Below are 23,360 nucleotides of genomic sequence, written 5' to 3' on the forward strand. Positions count from 1 at the left end.
CAGGTGACTTTTACTAACTTTCCACTTTGACCTCTGAGCACTGGCTTCCCAACTCTACCTACTATCTGAGGTGTCGTGTCTTCATGCTGATTCGTTCTTTTCTTCTTCTTTTTTTTAAACACTTTTTTTAAAACTGTGTTTTGGTTGTAGTTTTTAACATTTTTTAACATACATCACGTCTTTTGGGGAGGGTTTGATTCAACTGTTGCTATGGCAATGGTGTGTGGTAAAGTTGCGCAGCACTTGAATGAAGAGTGGGTCCAAAAACCGCTAACGGAGCGGGCTCACTCTGAGGGAACAAGTCGTCGCACGGGACACCGCGAACTCCACAGCACCGCCTGGCTCCGTGGTCCCTCCTCGCACTGATACTGTCAGCGCCTCTATTTTTGTTTTTTCTCAGCAGTGTGTCTGATAACTTCTCGTTGCTTTTTCCGGTCCTGTAAAACACTGTTCCTCTCTTGTGATTGTAACTATGGATCCAGTGTGATAGCCATTCAGTCATGGCCTCGGTACTTGGATTTTCATCAAACTGGTTTTTAAAGCATGCCGAGAGAAGAGGGGCAGGCTTGTTGTAGTTCAGCTCAGGTTGTTAGTTTCACCAGTTTGAGCTTCACCGTTTTTGAAAACCAGCCAAACCAGAAGAAAACCAGTATGTATGTAAAGTTCTTGTTTACTTGGGGTACCTCAGTCTTTATTGAAAGGTGGGACAGGAAGAACCAATAAGCTGAAAATAAAAGGACAAAACTCAACACTGAATAAGAATTATAGGAAAACCTTGGACTGGGCTCAGGAACAGTCAGGCCGGTCAGGAGTTAATGTTTGTTTGTTATCTGACTGAATACGATTTACAGTCATAGTAAGCATCATCTCTTTATACAGTCTTCTTTATTTTAAGGATACATAGGTAACATGCACTGGGGATATATAAACAACGCTGGTATCATCTCTGCAGTTTTACCACTTGTGCAGAAGTTTTGTACGTAAACTGTTACTGAGCATCACTGAACACTGAGACCACAACACAACCTAGTTACTGTCCCTGTATGGCTGGGAGGAACATGGACAGCTAAGTAGGTGATTGTGATTCGCAGTACCTGTTTTTCAGTCATTATCGCATTATAACAGTTGACACTGATAGGACAGTTTTTGTTTTAATAAATGATGTTTATGGAGCCCCGCTTCATGAAGTAGATTGTAGTAAAATGGCAACAACTGTGACTGATTTAAGCCTGGCACAGTGAGCTAACTGTGTCTCTGGTGGGTTTGTGCACTGTCTGGGTATGTACAGCTCCATGAGTACATGTCTGTTTAAGTATGGGTGTATACGCTGTATGTGTGAATATCTCTGTAAATACATATTATTATTTCTTCTTCCTTTTTTTTTTTTTTTTTAAACTAAGTGGGATTGTTGACTGTCTGACAGTTCGTGATGGGGTGTGATGCCAGTCAGCAGCACAAAACACAAAATGGTCTATGGAACAGTGTTTAAATGTGTCAATGTTAAGGTTTTTTGGTTTTGTTTGTTTGTTTTTAACAATTGTAGGATTTTATTTTTTTTTATGTGTGCTGCTTTACCAGCTGATGAGATCACCTCCAGGTCTTTGGGATCCTGTGGAAAGGAGCAGTAGGATTTCCTCTCCAGGTTGCAGACACTACAAACTCAATCCAAACAGGGAATTCATATCAGAGAAAATGTTATCTGGGATTTTTTAAAATTATTATTTAAAGAAGGAAACAAAAAATTGTCATGCTGCTTCCTTAGCAAGTCTTAACCACCCACCCTCAGATGAACCAAGCTGTTGTATAATGCTGCTCTGGCAAACGCTCCAGAGCCTCAGTGTGGCTTCTTGTGATGTTGTACTTAACCAGTAGAAGAAGGACTGTACGGAAACAAATAAAAATAGATTTCTTTAACATTTTGCTGTTGACTGAGGTTTGAACTTCAGGGCTTGGAAGCCTGTCATTTCTTAAGTGTCCTCCTGAGGGTAGCAGAGAGCAGCATTCACTCACCTCGTGTAGTAAGAGTGCTGCACTGTGATTACATACAGCACTATGTTATTAGCTGCATGCAGAATATTCAGAGAAACTTTCCACAGTATCCCGACTGTTGTCTTTGAAGCTTTTGGGTGTCAGCGCAAGTTTGATTGGTTAAAAGCAGTGAATATTACAGCTGACCCATCTAACAGATTTGAGCAGCACCTCATACACTGTTGTTTTAATATATGTGCCAATCCTCTTTGCACACAGTAGTGTGCAAGAGTCTCAGACCACCGGTCATTTCTTTATATTTTGTTAGGAAAATGGAAATAGTTGCTATGATTTATTGAAGCAAAAAAAGACTTTGTACAATTTTAATGAGCTTGGAACTCAATATTTGGTGTGAGTGCTTTTTTTCTTCACCAGTCGAGCCTTCTTGTCTTTTGTTTAAGTATTCAGGAATAGTTCTCCAGGCTTCTTGAAGGACATTCAAAGCTCTTCTTTGGACGTTTCTGCCTTTTGGTCTGTTCTCTGTCAAAATGCTCCCACACTGCTTCAGCAATGCTGAGGTCCGGGCTCTGGTGGAGGCCAATCCATGTCTCACAATGTTCCACTGTGTGTTTTTCTATCAAGATGCTTTTAGTGCATTGGCAGCGTGTTTGGGATCATTGTCATGCTGAAAAATGAAGGAACTGGCAATCAGTCTTTGCAGAACGTATTGTATGGTGGAACAAAGTGACATGTTTTCTTAAAGACATGACTTTCAGATGCTGTAGATATCTTTTTAGGCGTAGCAGTCATTTAGTGCTCCAGTTGTCCAGTTCCCTGAACTTTTTAAGGGCAAACTGCACACTCCAATTTTCACAACTTAGGGTAGTATATATTGTAACTTTAGAAAAATATATCTGCATTTCATAGTATATATTATCAGAAATGGGAAGCACTTGACCTTTGCAACAGATCTAATCTGACAAAAAAAAAATACACTACTAAAATTGATAATTACTGATATTCAAGTGTCTTATGCTAAAATAAGAAAATATAAATAAAAATCTAACAAGACCTCAGCTGTAGAAAAATGCTTCCATTATTGCGCCACATTAAAATGAGCATTTTACCACATCATTTATTTCAGTTTCACTCATTTAAATAATGAAATTGCTTTAAAATGGAATATACTGTTGAACCTATTTACACGAACGGAAGAAGCTACTTTTAGTCGCTCCCTTTGTCGCAAGGGGTCACCACAGCACATGCGTGGCAGATTTTTATACCACATGCTTTTTTTGACACAACGCCCAAGAAATCTGCATCTCCTCCTTGGATTAAACCAGCGATCGGTCGCTTGACAGGCAGATGTGTAAATCGCTACACTGCTGAGTCACATGTGGAAAGAAAAATAGTGAAACTAAAAGTTAAGAAGTGGAATGAACTAATATGTGGATTAAATCATCCACAGTTTTGCCCATGCAATGAATTCAACATGTCTGCAGCTGTTCTCCAGTCAAACTGTGGTCGAATGAACTCCGACAATCTGCAACACAATTACATTTGAGTGGAATAAGGAAAACAATTAAACATACCCTGGTTAATACCTGGGAGCTATGCTGTTCAAGTGAGTTCAATTCATTGCACATTTCTAGCGCTGTGTGTGCCTCAGAGATGAAATATCAAAGGTAGGAACTGGCCCATCCTTGTGCATTATGCAGCTCATCCAGCAGATGGCGCTGTAGCTCAGCAGATGTTGCAGTTTTACTTGCGTAGAGTGGACCAGACAGTTGAGAACTATAAAAGAATTGTTTCAGCACACAGTTCTCCACAAAATGAGCTTCACACGTTGGCATTTTAAAGTCTTCTTCGTAGTATGAACAAAATGTGCCGAACTCAACACCCCTGACTTATGTGGCTCTGCTCTCTCTAACAGACTTCATTAGTAATTGATGTGTCCTTGCATGCAAGTTTGTCTGATAGCAAAAAGTTTGTGTGTTTTTGGTTTTTATCAGCTTTGCGCTCACAGAAAGACTGTAAAAATAAATCTCACGGGGAAGTTTAAGAGGCAGAGTACTGATTGAAAATGAATGAAAACTTTCAAACAAAGAGAAATCTGAAATGCTTAAAGTCATTAGGGCAGCTGCCAGAGAACATCAAAGAGGCAGAGTCTGTGGCAAGTTTGCCTTTAATAAATGCTTGTAGCTCACAGAGCTGTATGTTTGAATGTGGAGGCGCGTCGGGCCGGCCTCTCCATTGTGCATAGGTGCTGAGTCCTGCCTGTCAAAACAGCTGGCAGCTCCCCAAGATCTTTTTCACGAAGCAATGATTCATTCAAACAAAGAGCAAGCCGGGGGACTGTTGGCACATTAAACACGAGATCAACTTGATTGTCTGGGAACAACGGCCTGGTTGCAGAAGTGTTACAGAAGAGTGGGGGGGAATAAATTACAGATGATCACTCATTTTCAGTCGATCATTTATACCTATTAACATCTGTGCACCAAACGAGTTCCACACTTTATGGAGAAATATATTAATCCTTTAAAATCTCACAGTCTTTTTGCTTGAAATGCTAAAAAAGTTTAAAGCTGGCCTCTTTGATAGCTGTGGTGGATTCACAGCATTAGCAAACTGAAAAAAGACCAAGAAGTCACAAAGAAAGAAGCTTTAGTTTCCTGAACCTAATCCTAAAGCAGGGGACTTCTGCTGGGTCGATCCATGTGCTCAGTCTTCCAGTCACATTATTAATATTGTCAAAACGTGAGTCCTTGGGGCCACTTTCTGAAGCCATGAATTTTAAAATCATTTTCAGTGAAGAATTCTTTTAGACTGAGCTGAGCTCTAATCCATTAAACAGCACAGCTTCTGTGGGACCAGGTGGAAAAAACTTTGTCTTTAATTATATTTGCTAATGAATGAGTAACAATTACAACTGCACACTTGATTGTTCTCAAATCCACCCAGGAACATGTAAAACAGATAACTGACTAATTTTAACTGTCTGCTTATTAGAAACAAATGTATGGACTTTTACTAGGTTGACATAAACTGTGCACCTGTAGCGGCATCTCTTACTGTTTATGAGTGCCAATAATATTTTATAATGAACAGTTCACTTAAAATATTGTTTTTATTGGCTTAGATGTGATAAAATGTTAGTAAGTTTGAATGTTTAGTGAATATAAATGTAAATGACGACCTCTAGAGAGGAAGCTTTTTTCATGTCATGTTTTGTTATGTAGATGATGAGACACTTTAGTAAAAAGATTTCATTAGCCTTTATTTTCATTGCAGGAAAGATAAGAGAAGCTTTACATGGCAGAGAGAAGTTAAAAGACTGAAGTGATTCTCACTGAACCCAATTCAGATATTAAAGGTGTCTGTCCATCCATCCCTGACCTTAAACTTTTACAGTGCTGTACTGTAGGATTTTGATGTGCTTCATGGACAAACAGGATTTTCTCCCCATTCTCCGATGATCTACCGCGCTTTGAAAGTCGACGTGTGTTTAAGCTGAGGGCGGCTCCCACGCGCCGAGGTTAAAATGTCTCTGGTCAGGACGTCCTTTAGTGAATTAGCTGGTGTTGATGCCCAACTGACAGTTAATCAGGGGTGGCATCAATTAAACTGCCCTGGGCTCAGGTTGCTGCCCTGCGGTGCTGGGCGTTTTGTGCACCGCTGACCCCCCGTGACTCATATACGGACGCTCACGGTGAGCAGCTGGAACCCAGTTAACCACCGCGCCACCCTGGACTGTTCCCGGCCCTCCACTGCGAGGTGACTCTCAATTATGGATGACCATCATTAGAAACTAGACACGCCGGAACACAGGGTTACCCAGACTGGCACACACAGGCGCGCACGCAAACACCGTGATGGACACAGCGATTATGCTCAGAGACACCCAAGACTATTGAAGTGCTAATGGAGTAACACCATCCATTTCATTCCATAAGCACTGCACCTGTAACCCCTGTGGCCTCCAGCTCACCACCAGTTAGTATTTTCCATATCAGTGTCATCGTTACTAGCAATTTAAAAATCTGTGTCATATCATGATATTCGAGGGGGGGTAGCTGAGTGGATGAGTTCTTCTCTTTCATGCATGATAGCGATACAATATTCTTGTCTATTGTACATATTTGTGGTTTTGTATCAGCTCTTAATCCTGCATTTGTTCTGGGATCATCTGGGGACATCTCTCATCAGTCATTAACAGATGAACTGAGCTGTAGACTGTAGACGGTGGCATTATGCGTTCACAGTGTACGCGCACGCAGGCACACACACATACGCAGACATGAAGGCTTCAGCTTACAAGTACAATCAGGGTACGTTAGGTTTTTTTGTGGGCTCTTTTCTGCAGCTTTTAAATACACGATTCTCCCTCAGGATTAGTCTGCACGGAGACAACTTTTTGTGCACAGACAATCAAAAGCAATCTAACGAGACCACATTGTTGCATAGCAATTTAGTAAAGACAAAGACACTGATCCACAGAGGGTGGTGTGAACAAATGCTAGTTAAGACAAGAAATTTACAATGACTTTATAAATGGGTACAAAGACAAATGAGGAAAGAAGGGAGACTGGAGGGAAATAATGAGTGAAAAAAAGATTTAAGACACATCTGCTGGGTTCAGAAAGCTCACGGCTGCTGTTTCTAATGCTTCTCTAATATTTAACTAACTTAACAAAAAACAGCAAACATCAAAAGAAGTTGCAGGGAGACAAGTCCAGGCATGTTTGATGTCTGAACAATTTTAACTAAATGAGCACACATGACTAACTGCCCTTGACCACAAGCAACCATCCCTATAGCATCTTACCAAATGGGCCATAACCTTCAGGTGTGTGTTATCTCAGATATTCCCAGGATTGGACGTCCCAGCAAACTCACTTCAAGGTCAGATTATGCAATGCTTTTTAAAAACTCAGGAGCTGCATCTCAGCAATCGCTGCTAAAGGTGGTTCTACAAGTTATTGAATCATGGATTTTACTTTTCTTGGGACTGCACAGAGTCCTGAGAAAACGTTCTTGTTCTCACGACTGTGCTTGCAGATGTGTTTACAGACAGCTTTAAATGTCACTGAACAGCAGCTGAATAGCATCTTTTTGTGGGTACTCACCCTCTTCATCAGCAGTATGTAAGCATCTGCTTGGGTCCGGTGGCCCTGAGAGGCCAAACGGACTGCAACTTAAGACACCAGCAATAAGAAAAACGCTGCAAAAGCACACAAAACACAACGGAAATAGGGAAAAACAGATTGCCAATAGCACAAGGGAAGTGTTTCTGGGGAGACAATAACCCGACGGACCAATTGCAGGAACCCAAAACATGGTAGGTGTGTTTTATCATGATTCATAAAATACTGATGATGGATTTTTAGGCTAATAGTTAGGCTAACACACTTACCTCTCATCTTTTCTTTCCTCACAAGAGTGATAGATCCTCCACTTCTTTTAAGTGTCTCCCAGCGCAATTCTTAGCATATTTTGGTTCCTGCAACTGGTCCGTCGGGTTATTGTTTCCCCATAAACACTTCCCTTGTGCTATTGGCAATCTGTTTTTCCCTATTTCCGTTGTGTTTTGTGTGCTTTTGCAGCGTTTTTCTTATTGCTGGTGTTTTATTAAGTTGCAGTCTGTTTGGCCTCTCCGGGCCACCGTATCCAACAGATGTAAATGTCTCAGAGACCTTATATTACAGCTGTCCATAAAGCATGTATAATCCTGATCTTTTACTATTTCCCATTCCACTTTCAGAAAGTGTGTGTAGTTAGTGCAAAAGACCTCACAGAGCTTCACGTTGACCCTCGGATGTCATTCTGACCTAAATGGACCCTTTTATACCACTGGTTGTGGAAAGTCTAACTTTTCCTGCATGAAGCCAGTAGAGCTTGAACTCTATGTTCTCTAACACCTTTGAAAGCCTTTGTTAATGGCATGATGCTCATCACATGACATTTCCTGTGGCATGCATGCAAATGCAACGTTCCAGTAGCTATGGATACATCTGTAGGTGCAGCATGCATTTTTAATTGAATTTCCATACCACGTTCATCCAAATTGTTGTGCGCATGGTTTATTCAGAATCAGTGTGACTGAAGTCATTTCTAAACGGGTGAGGGTTACCAATGCTTGTTTACTCACACCAACATTTCCAGCATCCAAAACAAGCATTATGGATCTTTTTATGTTAATTTAATCCAAAGAGCTAATATAGTTTCATTATAGAGTTATACTGAAATAACATATTTTGTTTTCAATGTTATGCACCTTTATTTACATAGGCTTACTTTACTTGGCAGCTTTACTGTCACTCTACTATTGTACAGCTTGAATGTGTGCTCATGTCTGATAACAGTATCAGAGCTTACTGGTTCATATCACTGTTAAGTAGCCAGAGAGGTAACTGGAGTTCGAAATGTATCCAGCTCAGTGGGTTCAATCTGTCCATAGTGGGCACACACAGAACATCCACCTCACCAATACACACACTCGCAAACAAAAGTATCAGATGACGGTCCCTGAATTATTGAGAGCCACCAAGCAGCAACCAGATTCTTCTACATCTTTGTCCTGAATATTAATGATCCGCAGATCCTAGACTTGGGGTGGCACAAGCCAGAGATTTGGGGAGAAAACATTGCTGACTTTTTAAATATACATTTATTTTGCCCGAAACACGAGAATCTCAGGTTAAACCTCACTAAATTTCGACAACCACTAAACAGCTAAATCGGGTGTCAGACGTAATCAGACGTAAACACAAAGCGCGGACCCGACGCTTTCTCACCCGACGGCAGGTACACGGACACGCCGTCGGGGCCGACAGCTCACTGATTCTGATGCGTCGGCGGGTTCGCGCTTTGTGTTTACGACTTTTTTGTGCTCGAGTCTGAAGCTGCAGGTTTTATCACTCTCCAACCAAAACTGATTGAACCAGCAGCCAAAGACGATCCAAACTGCGCTTCAGATTTCGCTTCACATAAACATCGTCACGAAGTCCCTCTGACTTTTGGTGTTTTGCTTCCACCATGATAAAATCACACTTCCTGCACCCTTCAGTGTACTTCAAGAACAGTTTCCCATCTAAAAATCTGTTTTCTGCATTATTGCTTGCTTAAATTTAACTGACTTCCCTGAAGAAAGTCTCATGTCTGCTGTTCAATACTAAAGAAATTTTAACTTTTTAAAATGATGCAAAATTGAAAAATGCTTAGCTGTGTTTCTAATCAAACCTTTGTAACGTTGCTCTGCTTCACTTCAGCAGCATCAGGTAATGTTTATATGTTGGTTCATGGTTTTCTTCCGTTTTTGTTCTACTGCAGAATATTTTGAAGGTTATCTGCTATAAAAAGCCAGGCCGGGAAAATCTCCTTCATCTCCTTCACAGGCATCTGCTGTGATGCTCACACCTCTGATAAAGTCTCGCAAGTGTCAGCTTTCTTTTTATAGATATAAAAATATGGATATGTACTGATAAATGATCAGAATTATAATGCTTCTGACTGTCTGAGGCAAAATTTCTCTGATTCAAATTGAATCGACTCGTGGATCAAATCAGAACCTTGTGAATCAGAGTCTAATTGATTCTAGAAATCAGTGACGATACAGCCCTAATGATAGCTCTGTATATGAAGGTGCATTCAGAACAACAACTTTGTGTCATGTAAGAGCTTAAATTTTATGATTTTAAAGCACAGTAACCTTTAGCATCTGTCAGCCCGATACTAGTCAGGGCGTAAATCATATGGGTGCTTAGTGCCTATAATTTTACCATAATACAGAAACTTTCTGTTTGTCTGTGAACTCCTACTATACAGGAGTTGAACAACCGAAAATGGCGCACAGGTGCACTTCCAAGTCTTCTCATCTTTGCGTCAGTAGGCCCCTGAAGGTTCTTATCTAGATCAGATATTATGATGTCATTATGTTGCAACATGATAATATCACAATACACTAAATTGTGTAGTCATTATGCACTTACAGCACCTTATAATAGCATTTAATTTCATGGCAATAACGTCTAATTTATGACCGCAAAACTTGCATGATGTGTTATGATGTTATAATGTTGCCTAAGAACCAACTAGCAATTTATTAAAATAATAGACATATACTTGCATATACAATGTATTACCCCTGTGCTTTTTTCTACTACCCTTGTCAAGCTTGACTATTTGATTGGCAAGATATTCGTCAATCAAATAGTCACAAACTGATATTTGTTTGTGCTCACAAACATTTTTTATTCCTCTCACCAAGTGAGACATTGGTCCAAAAAAAGCACGACCTGGGGCCGGATAATTGGAAGAAGATGGAGTAAGAAGAGTTAAAGATGAATCTGAGGGATAGATTATTTCCTAAATTAGATTTATAATATATTTCTTGTTATGATCATCATGTTTTCATATTATCACTTCTTTCAACCATGATAATGGTTTAGTGTACATCTGACACAGACCACAAAATAAATAAATAAAAATATTTGTATTCTTTGTGTGACTGTTTTTTTCTTTTCTTATGGCAACAATAACTTTGAAAAAGAAAGCACATAAAAACATTAACCAGTATCAAGGATTGCTTTTACTTTCACTGTCAGTACAAAAATCTATTTCAGAAGAGTGAATACAAACAAAGCAAAAAAATCATCATTTTAAATTCTGCCTTTGACTTTGTGTCAGTGGAGATCAGCACGTCGAAATTCAAGAACAACATGCTTGATAGGTGCTCAGCCAAAGTCTTGTTGATGGACACTGGAGTTGTATGACTAGCTTATTGTTAAGAGTTGAAAGCTTTGGCACTGCAGCACTGACCCTGCTGGTGAGAAAAGGCATGAAGAGAACAGCAGAGTGAGAAAGTAATATCGTTAGGATTGTACTTTTCTGTAGCTGCCATTTAAATCTGTTCCAAATAACTGTTGCTCGCTATTATTTCTGTTGACACCAGTATTTACTGAATACTTCTTTAGTTACTGTCCCTGAAATACTATCAGATCCTGTCATCTTTGTGTCAGTAGTCCATGCTGTGTAGCTGACTCTTCCTGTCAGGTTTCCCCTGCAGGCCTGCAGAAAGCAGTGGAAGGTTCAGGTCTGCCACGCGACGCTGGAGAGACGAGCGCAACTGAATTGAGTTCCTCTTGGCTCCATTTATCCCTCCTGCTACTCTTTCTCCTCGTGCTGCAGACAGCTCTTTCCTCCTTCCCCTCTCCTGCCTGAGGTTCTTGAAGACCAGAGTATGTTGTCTTTGTGAGGGGAGAGCAGGAGGTTTAGACCCATTCACGAGGAGTCTCGGGGGCCCGGGTCGGGTCAGCCCTGCCCATGTCATCTTCCTTCCCCGCCCGTCTTTAAGCGCCACGTTGTTGAGGAGTGGGAGGGGGGAAGAGGGCGATGTCTGTGACGCCTCAACAGAACCCAAGTGGCCTCTGTCTGAGGAGTGTGTGGTGCGCGTGTCAGTGTCCAGGAGCGTCCTGGGAGACGTGCCGTTCTTCTCGGATGAATAAAACGTCTGCAGCTTCTCCAGTCGCTCATTGATGCTCAGGTGATTAGAATCTTCCTGGCGTCGGGTGCCTTTGAAGCAGTCTGACACGGGGTCTGCAGCACCATCTGACTGAGTAGTCCTGAGCAGGTGCGTATTTCGGACTGGTCTTGACGTGCTAGTATCTCTGATTGGCTCTGCAGGTAAGGGAACTTGGCAAGGGGCGGAGTCACAGAGTTGAGATGTGGAGTTTTTAGGAGGAGAAAGGTGGACGAGTTCCCTGTCTCCAAAAACAGTTACTAAAATACAACGAGATAAAAGTATAGTATAGTTGACATTGTATTATACTGTCACTGCATGCAGCATTTGTATTTAATGCCCTCCTCACCTTCTGCAAACAGTGTCTCTCTGGCATCTAAGGTCTCCTCATCAGTAGCCCTCTCCTCTGCAGACAGAGGTGCAGGGGAAGGAGAGGGGAGATGAGGGGGTAAGGACGGAGAGGCAGAGTGAGGAAGCTGGGGTAGAGAAGGAGAAGGTGACCGATTCTCGTCACCCTCTCTGTGCAGGTTCTCAGTCCTCTTTCTGCTGCTCTTAAATTCACTTGCCTGTTGGTTCCTCAGAGGCTTGCTCAGCTGCTTCAAGCTTTTTTCATTGGTTGGTTCATTCTGAAGGTTGATCAGTGATTGGTTGTCAGGATGATGAAAGAGGAATATAAAACCAACAATACATGTATGATACTGAAACACACTACCTGACACTAGTTTGTACCACAATGTTGCCTTAAAAACTAAAAAAAATTAAAGCCAATGCAAAAAGCATTGCATTATTTAGGACATGGCTACTTTGATTGACAGGTGGTTGCTGCCTCTATCTTTCTGCCCGGTTTCAACTCTGCAGTTTTTGATTTTGATTGTACGCGTGTGTGGTTTCTGGAGTTTTTAGTGCAATTATGTAACAGATATATAATTCGACTTGATGTGTTCATGTAGAGCCAATCGTTGAAGAAGTCTGTACAAAAGAGATGGTGAGAGAAAGGCTGCATTTTGTGTTTTAAGCAGCAATAATTAGCAGCTGTTTGTGTCTGTGGGGTTTACAGAAGCAGCTTGTTAAATAAGCTTGTTGGTGTTAGCAGATATGTTAGCATGTGATCCTCTAATGATAATCACTTTAAGCATATTTGCACTGCACAAGACACTAAATAATGTGGATTGCACAACACTGGTCATTATATTCTTCATTTCCAGTTAATACTTGTACAGCTGCTGTAAATATATATATTTATATTTCTTCATACATTCTTATATAGTTCTATACTGTGTATTGTGTCTTTTGTTGTACAGTTATTTTATTTTCAACTTTAATTCATATATTTGATCTTATTCTTTCCCAGTTAAATTTACCCTTCATTCTAATTTGTGTTGTGCAGTTATTTCATTTTTAACTTTAATTTTTATATTTTATTTTATTCCTTCCTAGTTAAATTTACCCTTTTTAATTTTCATATTTATTTCCTATCTTATTGATAGCCTTTCTTTTTTTCTTTAGGCCACGAGCAGTTGTGTAAGCATTTCACTGCATATCGTACTGTGTATGACTGTGTATGTGACAAATAAAATTTGTATTTGAATTAGAATTTTGAATTTTAATTCTAGACTTTAGTACGGGTCCAAAAACCAGCTGGTAATGTCCGTGTTATATACAGTCTATGTGAATCAAATGAATGAGATGCATGGTCAGTTTTTCTGTGTGGGCTGTTTTTGACTTATATGTTCCTTTATTATGTACTGTAAGCACACATGAGTGGCCCAAATTCAGTTTATACTTAAAATGGATCAAAACTTTATCTGACTGTTGATTGAACCAATATGTCAGGGAGAGTAATAATAGTAGTGAGATGGGCGACCTCAGCATTACCTGTTGTGGAGTCTGGGATTCACTGTTATTCCTCTCTTTCCATGTATTCTTGCTGGGAAGACTCCAGTCGTTATTCTCTAGCTTCTGACAAATTAATCATTGTTGATGCCAAACCATGAATATATCACTTGTACTGATGGTTTTTTGTGTTTCATGTTTTCAGGCCTTTGTGTGTATATCTGTGTGTTATAACGGGAATACCTTGCTGGCTTTGGCTCCTCTCTGACTCCTGTTGAGTCGGCTGAGCAGCAGGTGATAGGAGGCCGTGAGGGCCGAGGGTCGGTTGGTTGTGACCACGTGTATGATTTCAGAGAGGGAATATCCCAGTGTCTCTGTCATGTATTCTAGCACGGTCGAGTTGAGATCCTCTGAAGACAACCTGGAAAACAAGAGAAAGCTTTGGAAAAGGCTCACAAATGAGAAATAGAAGGAAGAAGAAGAAGTGGCTCTAACAGGCCTGTGTGGCAAAGAAAGACTTGGAGCTGAAGGATTTTTGGAGCAGGGCTGCAACGGCTCTCGCTCACAGACTGTGGCATCATTCCTGCGGATTTCGGAAAACGCATTATTTCCAGCAGGAGCCATACATGATTGCATTTCCATTCTGCGTAAAGTGATAAAAGCTTTTTAGTTGTGCTATAATACACAAAGCTGTTACACTGCAGACCACAAAAATGTTCATTTTGTTCTCAGACACGCAGTGATTTCCCTCTTGGTTCTTTTACCCACACTGTAATGTTTGCTGCAGAACTTTCCCTGAGGAGAGGCTTTGTGTCCTCCTTTTCTCTCATGGAACAGATGCACATTCTTATGTTACAGTATAATAACGGTATAAATCATTTCAATCGTTACAAGAAGGGTTCCACTTTTTGCAAACACATTACCATTGTCTTTTGTGTATATTGATGAATTGGATGTGCACCACATGCGTTAAGGTGTGTTTGTACCTGTTTTTATGAGAGAGAGTGTGCAGAGCTTTTTTGGAATAGCCCTCATTTATCCATCTCTCCTCCATGGCAGCTCTAACACTGGGTCTCTTTGCTGGGTCGGGCTCCAGGAGAGACAACACAAATGACACAGCACCTGCAAAGATGAATCTTTTTAAAACAGGCGATTTCTATATTTGGTTGAGTTTAAATTTTTATTGCCCATTTTCAGAAAGCCGAAGAAATTTACAAGCATTTTCTAACTTCCCATTAATGCATCAGACAGACAGATAGAGTATATCCACTCTCCTTACTCTGAAAATGTCCAGTAGATCAATAGTGGATCAATGAACTGAACTAAAAGAGCTGTTAAAGGAAGGTCATGGGTAGATTCTCATGAAGGAGGTGATAACTGTTAAAATGTCCTTTTTTCTGCTTTGTGGTCAAGAGAAAAGAGCAGCATTAGACATAGAAATGAGAGGACCTGTGTAGCCAGTGTGCATCAGCTGGTCGTTAATCACAGGCAGGATTGTGGTTACTGTTTGATAAACATCTCATCACAGATGAGCCCAGGGCCGAGAACCATCTTTTCCACTGCTGTTGCAACCTTATAAGTGATACATACTTAGAGTACTGACGACTTAATTTGCTCGCTCTTTGTGACTTGTGAAACTGTATCAGACAGCGAGGAGAGAGGCAGGGTTTCCCTTCAGGAGAACCAATTCAGCCTGTCAGCCTGTGACAGAGAGCTGTTCTGTGGCAGCCAAGCATGGATGATAGTTTGAGTCCAGATGGGGATTCCAGATACGTTTCACAGTGTAAAAGAGCAGATGGGTTCAAGCGGGATGGCTGCCACATTCAAAGACACATCAGCCAAGACTGCTCTGTTCACTTTACTGCTATCAGTTCGCTTTTGGTTCAGAGCCAGACGCCTGTCTCAGCCAGGGACAACTCAATTTGTTTGTAACAGATCAAAGGAAGACACACGATTGATGAATTTTAATCAGTGAACCTGTGGAATTGTCATTCCTCCAGACAACAAACACATAAACTGGCAAACTGGTACAGATGAAAGAAAAAAATATACTTAAGATGAAAGTAGAGAAGCCTAGAAAGAAAATCCTAGAAAGCAAAGATATATAATTTAAAGGATATCACAGAAACAAGCCAGACAAGCACGTAAGCTAAGAAACGGGCCAGTCTTCACCAAATCATGAAGTTCATGAATTACCATGGCTGAAGAGAAAAAGAATCGGTATCATGCATAATTTAAAAACTCTAGAAGCACACAGCCCCATTAGGAGGCAGAATAAAGTCTAAAAGTTAATGTGAATGTCTCAGATGCCCGGCCATGGCAGCGGTACAGCCACTAATCTGATCTTGTCACAGTTTCAGAGCCTCGGAGCTGTGCTGGTTTTCCCCACAGTAACAGGAGCTATGTTTGTTTGCGGTGACATGGCGCCATGACTGAGCGTAATGATGGGACTATGTGTAAGAGAGAGACCAAAATAAAGTAGAGCGAAACAGGACACTGAGGCTGCTGTGGACTTGGCAGAAGACAAGTGGTAGAGGTAAGCAGTTTGTAAAACGTTTCTTTCCTCCGATTTATTATGCTACGACACGTCTAAAGGCAAAAACACGACTTCCATAAAGGTTTAATAAGTATCATCATGTAGACTTGTTTTTATATTGGTTTCAGAATGAATAAACACTTTCAGCTACATCAGCTCATAATATAATCTGGCATTTCTTTGGTATGTCTAAGTCTACTCACTTATTCTCATTCGCTTCATTCTCCAAGACTCAACTTCAGAACTACACTTAACCCAGTGGCTTTTTAATAGTATAAGCCCAATAATCATGGCAGAGGTTCACCAATCTGCAAAAAACTGTGTCTGCAAATTGGGAAACAGTTTCAAAACAATTTCACTAGAAACTGAAGATTTTGAATTCCTCATCATTCGCAGTAAATGTCATCATCAAAAGATTCAGCAAATCTGGAGGAATCTCTGTGTGCAAGGGACAAGTCTGATCTTTGGGCTTCTCAGGTGGCGCTGCATTAAAGATGGGCACAATTCTATCTTGGACATCAATGCACGGGCTCATCAACGCTTCCGGAAATCAAGTGTGTTAACACAGTTCACCATGTCATCCACAAATGCAGGTAAAATCTCTATCATGCAAAGATTTAGAATGGACAAAGACAAAGTGGAAACCTGTTGAAATTTGAAATAATTTTTTGGAAATCATGGACAGCGCACACCTTAGCGCAATGAGTAAAGGAGTCATCTAGCTTGTAATCAGCACTCAGTTGAAATCCTGGATCTCTGATAATATGGATGTCAATCAATGCCTGTGGGATGAAGCGCCTTGAGGCGACTTTTGTTGTGATTTGGCGCTATATAAATAAAATTGAATTGAATTGAATTGAATTGGGCATGATCAATGCTGAAAGATGTATACGCAGGTTTAAGAGCATCCAGATGACATCGTTTTCACGAATAAAAACCTTGCATATTTCAGCCAGACAACACTAAACTACATACTGCATCTATGCCAACAACATGGCTCCGTAGTAAGAGCCCGGGCGCTGAACTGACCTGTCTGCAATCCAGGTGAAAATATTTAGCACATTATGAAATCTAAAATATGGCAAAGAAGACCCAGGACTGCTCAGAGCCTACAATCCTATTTCAGTCATGAATGAGGCAACTTTCTTCTCCTGAAAGTTCAACAGCAGCTCTCCTCAGTTCCCAGACATTTATGTAGTTAAAAGACGAGGGGGTGCTAACCAGCGGTAAACATAACCCCGTCCCATTTTTTTTTGTCCTACTGTGAATAAAGTTTTGGTTTATGAGATTTTCAAATGATTGCATTCTGTTTAAATACGGTAATGAAAGAAGCTTTGTTTCGGTCACTCTGATAGGTACCTTTGCTGATGTCACCGGGGATGCTGCTGATCTCCCCGTTGACCATCTTCTGGTGCAGCTGTTTGATGTTGAACGGCTCAACAGTGAAGGGCAGAGTTCCTGTCAGCATTGCAAACATGCTCACGCCTCTGTAGATACACACAACGGGAAAATGTGAGGAGGCGGTCGACACATTTACATGAAAAATACTGAGAAAATCATTACATAATCGGTTACAACACTATAGAAAAATGTGTTCAATATCCAAGCAGAGAGTTTCTCTGATAGACACACTGAGACTTACACAGACCACACATCCACTTTGGGTCCATACTTCCTGTGAGCGAGGAGCTCCGGGGCGGCGTAGGCTGGACTTCCGCACTGGGTGCTGAGGAGCTCCAGAGATAAAGAGTCAGTCTTCAGGGTGTTACTCAGGCCAAAGTCTGTGGGAGAAATCATCATCTTACAGCAAAGTTCTTTTCAGAAATTTTAGATAGCTAAAACAGTTTAGCGTAAATAATTGAAATCAGTATGTTAGTGACGAAACTACAACATACCCACAATCTTTATATTGTTGTGTTCATCCAGAAGGAAGTTTTCGATCTTTAAATCTCTGAAAATAGGGGAGAAGGAAAATAAGAGACAAATCGGTTAGGTCTCAAAGGAAGAATGTGGTTCATAGTAGCATTTTTATAAGGCTCTGTCCTTAATCCTACAGGAATTTCTAGTTATTTTTCTCCACACAGTGCTGATGAGTGTTCTGGGGCAATTTACTTGACAGACATCATGGTGGTTGCTCAGAACTCCAACACTAAGCTTTTTCTGTGTATTTATAGATGACCAGATGAGATGGGATCAGACTGGACCCACAGAAGCAAAAGGAATAACCCAAACGCTAAATTTGGGTTTGGGTAGAGCTCAAGCTTTTGGAAAAAATCCTCAAAAAGAGAGTTTTTGTCAGAATAATCTCCTCTGGTGATTATGTTTTAGAAAAGAAGCTAATCGCCCAAACTTAAAAGCCTGCACTCGATTTTCAAATCAATTCACGTCACCTTTTTCTGACTTATCTCTTATTCTTTACCAAAATACCATATCTCTGTTCACCTGAAAAAGTTGCTTCATTCCCCTGAAAGTACCCCAGCCTCACCACCAACCACACTGAATGCACTAAAACTACCAAACTAAATGAAAATCTGCGGTCAGGAGCGAGAGAGCCCCTATAAACTACAGCCTGGGAATCCGCCATGCTCCTTTCATCTGCCTTCATCTAACCAAAAATCCAGAAAACCCTGCTCACACAACCCGAGACAAGTTCAAAGAGAGGCGGAGGAAGAAAGAGAGAAAAAAGAGCAAGAGAGAGCGAGAGCAGACATTGTCATAAAGGAGAAAATGTATGCGGTGAACCTATTGAACGTGGGTGGCAGGAGGTGCGTTTAAGTGCAAAATTTCCATTTATTTCCAGTTTAATCATCTCTGTGTGGCATTGTGGTGCAGTGTGTGTGTGCGCGCGCGCGCGTGAGCGAGTGCGTGCGTGTAGGTGAGCGCGTGGGTGTGTGTGACAGAAAGAGGTGCCATTGAAGGGTTGAGAGCGACGTCGTTGAGGGACTTCATTAGAGAGGAAGTCCATGATGTTGTGATGATGTGTGAATCATGGCGCCGGCGCAGGATGATGAGGTCATTGCCTGGTAATCACATTCCCACCTTCAGAGGAGCCAAGGTCTTAAACCAAAGCGCAGAGCTGTGCATAATGTGTGCGGCTGTTTTGCAAGTGTGTGTGTGAGAGACTATTGAGTCTCTAACACCTACACGTACTTAAATACCACTAAAATAAAACTCTCATCTCCCACACCGCGCTGTGCCCAGCACTTCCTCCTCTGTAGGCTGTTAATGTCCTGCAAACTTCTTTCTGCGTGTATATGCATGCTTTTTCAAGATGTGTGTATGAATCATAAAGCTTTGAACCATATAAACAACTTTTTGTTTTGATCCGTTTTTTAATTCTCTCTCTTTTTTTCCACCTTTTTAAAAATAAATATCTTTGACCAATCGGCTCAACAAGAATATTTTCTTAGTAATTTTCGATTGGTAGGATTTTCTACTCGCCTATCAAACATGCTTTAGGAGATCACATGTCAAAGGCCATATGAGATTCAAATTTGGCACTAAATTCTAAATGTACTCAAAAGTGATCAGGTTTGGGGGTCACTGTGGCCTCACAGCTGGTTGCCCAAAAGCTTTCTTTTCTTTTCTTTCTATGATTCTGAGCTTTAGTTGGAGTCGGGCACAAAACCAGGTATGAGTTAAAATGTTAAAGTGGACTTACTACAGTAATTTCCGCCCCCTTTATTTTATTGGCGGGCTCTACTAGAGCAGCTTTGCATGATTCACAGTTTAAAATAATCCATATTTATTCTATAATGGGTCTTTATACAGCCCCATCAGTTCACTGTCCACCTGACACAGGCCATTTTATCTCCTTTAAAACCAACTTTCCTCTGACTGGCTCTCGCTCATCAACAAATATTTAACACCACTTGCAGGCAGCTGCCATCCTTAAAGTGGCTTCGGTGTGACAAGACACTGATTAAACGGTCATAAGATAGCATCAGTCTGCTATCAGGTGACTGAGTGATTACATCCAATCTGTGATAAATCTGTGAACATTGCAAACCTGTTGCCATCTACACAGAAATTCAAATTCCAGCCAGAAACTCAGTAATCTGAAAGGGAAATTCAGAATTTCCTCCACAAGTAGATACACAGTTGCTGCAGGACTGTGATTTAAATGCTAAATGAGGTACATGTACAGCAACCTTGCTTTTATTGGGAGTAGAGCACAGAGTAGAATACAGCTGGCAACCAGATGATCTGAGTTCCCTAATGTAAAGAGCAGACAGGCAAGTTATTGGGAACATATTGGGAATTGTCTGCATTAATAAATTAGGCAACAGTTATTTGCAAACCTGTGCCAACCTATCTGAGAGTGACTGCAGTCACTCCAAGTTAGACAATTCTTTAGAGACAGGTTGCCTCCCAGCAGGTGACCTGTGCAGTCGCTGTGCGATCAACACTGGTTGCAACCAGTTTGTTGTTGCAACTGCTTGTAACTGGTTGTAGAATGTGAAAACATTTTGTGCAATCATTTTCCTAATCACAGGGAGGTTCCTGTTCCATGTTTTGCATATATATTTATATAGCAGGTGACCTGGACCTACTGTGTTCACAGTCAGAGAGATAGAAGGAGATTTTTCATTATTTGATCACCAGCTAAGCTGTTGATTGTTCATCATCATCATCATTTTCATTAGTATCATCATCATTACATCATCGGTTGCATTTTAGTATAAAGAGATACCATTTGCAGCATGTTTAGAAGCTCTAAATAACATCTGTTGTATTGCTTTGACATCAGTTTTACTCGATGAGAGACTTAAAGCCGATTGTAGTAATATAACAATTTGACAACTGTTCAAAAAGCATTTGATCTTTTCTCTATGCAAATGAGTGAACTGTGAACGATGCACTGGAGTAAATCCACCTATTTACTATGAAGACTAGATAAAGACATGGAGCAGAGTCAGAAGCCTTCTAAAATTGTAGATGAGATCTGCCTCGAAGGCATACATGCTCCTCCTGTGTGTGTGTGTGTGTGTGTGCGTGCGTGCGTGCGTGCGTGCGTGCGTGCGTGCGTGCGTGTAGCGACCTGTGCACGATGCCGTGTTTGTGCAGGTGTTCCACAGCAGAGAGGATCTGTCGGGTGTAGCGCCGCACCTCCCGCTCCTCCAGCCTCTTCCTCTCACAGATCCTGTCCATCAGGTCTCCTCCAGCACAGAGCTCCATAACCATGTAGTAACTGTTCTCAGTCTCCAGAGTCTGATGCACAGGATTATTCATATGTGGTTCACAGCAGATATAAAATAACCTTTCAATTACTGTCTGCAATCAACATCTACCACTGAGATAGAAATATGTCTCTGGATTCATGTATGTGTATTTCTGATGATGTTAATGGTTGATGGGTGAATATGTACTTGTTGTTGTTGTTGTTGTTGTGATTTTTTATTTTCATGTCTTTACCTCCAGCAGAACTACAATATGAGGGTGTCGCACCATCTGATGAATGCGAGGCTCCCTCTTCATGTTCTTCTGTACATAGGAGTCCTGTCGTGCTTTTTTTTTGTCTATCACCTTAATGGCTACCTGAGAACAAACATGCACACATGCACATTCTTTTGTTTTGTTGTTTTTGCCAAAAATCAACAGAAATTTACACAAAGACACTTTGCTTTATATAGAAAATAGATTAAAATGTTCACAGGTGACTGTAAAAAAACCTGATATTTATTATGACCAACATGTAACACACTTAAGTTGAAATTTCAGAGGCTTATTTTAAGGAAGTAGGGTGCGTAGGTCTGTCACTTTTTGTGTCTGCATTTTCTCCACTCATCCAGAGGTTTGAGCCAACGGCCTATAGTCATGAACCCTTCAAAAGCTCAGGATACGGACTGCTCTGAACGCTCGAGTTTAGATTTTTGCCACTTAGTATGATGCCAGAGAGAGAATATCCTTAATATGGTGATCTCAGGAACTGGCTGTGAGCACTGCAGCTCCACCCACCTGCTGTTCAGTATAAGAAGCAGCCAAACAGAAAAGAATTGGCCTAAAGGGAGAATGAAGGGAAAGCTACACGTAGACTCATTGTAAGATTAATAAGGATTATTGTAAACTGTGACTCATATAAAACTACTTTAATAGGGTGAAACAACAACACTAAGTTGGAAATGAGAAAAAATATTTAAATATTTGGTAACAACAGCATTTGTGCTCGGTACAACTATTTTTCCTCAGAATAACGATCGTGGCAAACAAGCACATTTAAAATGGACTAAAACTGAATATCAAAATTAAAATGAAATAAAATAATACCCTCCTCCCCCAAAAATAAAAAACACAACTAAGTGAAACAATATCCTGCACTCTTTCTTTTTATAAAAAAGAAAAACTTTTGAAAGTGAACTAAAAAGAAAATTTGAAAACGAAACAACCAAAATAGTCTGCAAAGACAAACAAAGTAAATGTTTTATTTATTAAAAAATGATGCATCTTGGCATCTTGGACACGTAGCACCGTTGGTTTAAATAGCAGTTAAGATCAAAAGGGCTCATTTTATTACCAAATCTGTGTCTTACTGCATGCGTGAGTTTCTGTGTCATAAACATGTAACATTTCTGGCTTAGGTCAACAAAACATTTCCAGAGAAATCCAAAGGCCCCCAGCAGTGGATGCTTGCAGGTTTACAGTTTTCACCTTAACACAGTATCTACCTGCAGAGGGTAAACTGGGTTAAGAGGAACAACAACCCCCCAGATGAGTTTGGCCATCGCTAAGGCAACCAGGTCAGGTACATTGCCAGGGTCAGCGACTCGGTGACCGGTGAAAGTTACACTTATGGATACACACAAACACATTAATGAAACACATGCACAGTCTCGCCTGCACAGTGAGTGCAGATGGATTGCCATATCACCAAAAATAGATGTGGAAGACACAGAGTACTTACAAACATGCAAATTCATGTTTTTTGTTAATCTGAAAGAGCGCCGATTCTAACATCAGTCTGCACTTTTTAAAGGAACCAACGACAGACATATTGCACAGAAACAGATGCATTTCAGACCTCTTAAATCTGCTGAGCAAATGTTGTCTTGTAAAACCCCTCATAGTCATGAAATAAGCAGTTATGGATGAATCTGACTGAGTTCTGTGCACATAACAAGAATAATAACAGACTACTACGTTCTTTAAACCCAAGAGTGTATAATTATCAGTTACAAGGCACTAGTTGTAAGCATGTAATCATAATCTTGTATGTGTGTGATCTTTTTCTTTGCCAGTGTGCCACCCCACCAGTCAGTGACATGTCACTTCATGTCTGCTCTCTAATTGTCAAATTGGAGAGAAAGCACTGACCTTTTCCCCTGTGCTGATATGCAGCCCCTCCATCACTTTGGCAAATGAGCCCTTGTTGATCATTTTCCCCACCAGGTAGGATCCAACCCGTTTGGAGTGGGGGAAGCTGCGCAGCAGCTCTCTGGGGACCTTCAGGGAGGGCAGAGGCAGCCTCTGCCGGCCCAGCCCAGAGGCTTCCCACTGGGACACCCC

General features: G+C 40.9%; 1 protein-coding gene across 1 annotated transcript; it reads right to left on the reverse strand.

Annotated features, from left to right (window-relative positions):
* Positions 1-10,535: 10,535 nt before the first annotated feature.
* LOC113006921 (uncharacterized) lies at positions 10,536-21,276 on the reverse strand. The gene is made up of 9 exons (XM_080289802.1): positions 20,899-21,276; positions 17,753-17,808; positions 17,500-17,638; positions 17,217-17,344; positions 14,308-14,443; positions 13,565-13,742; positions 13,364-13,447; positions 11,838-12,114; positions 10,536-11,748 (listed from the first exon to the last, which is right to left on the reverse strand). The coding sequence occupies exons 1-9, from the start codon at positions 21,087-21,089 to the stop codon at positions 10,985-10,987; spliced, it is 1,953 nt and encodes a 650-aa protein (XP_080145928.1). The 5' UTR covers positions 21,090-21,276; the 3' UTR covers positions 10,536-10,984.
* Between the last annotated feature and the right edge of the window lie 2,084 nt (positions 21,277-23,360).

This window comes from Astatotilapia calliptera, chromosome 15 (assembly GCF_964374335.1).
Source record: "Astatotilapia calliptera chromosome 15, fAstCal68.1, whole genome shotgun sequence".
In the NCBI taxonomy this organism is placed as follows: domain Eukaryota; kingdom Metazoa; phylum Chordata; class Actinopteri; order Cichliformes; family Cichlidae; genus Astatotilapia; species Astatotilapia calliptera.

Bases quoted from the DNA above. Each gene is read 5' to 3' on its own strand.
- LOC113006921 (XM_080289802.1), bottom strand. From the start codon at position 21,089: ATGAATAATCCTGTGCATCAGACTCTGGAGACTGAGAACAGTTACTAC. The intron at 17,639-17,752 runs GTATGTTGTAGT...TTTCTCCCACAG, and splicing joins CAACAATATAAAGATTGTGG to ACTTTGGCCTGAGTAACACC. The intron at 11,749-11,837 runs GTGAGGAGGGCA...GTTGTATTTTAG, and splicing joins AGAGACACTGTTTGCAGAAG to TAACTGTTTTTGGAGACAGG.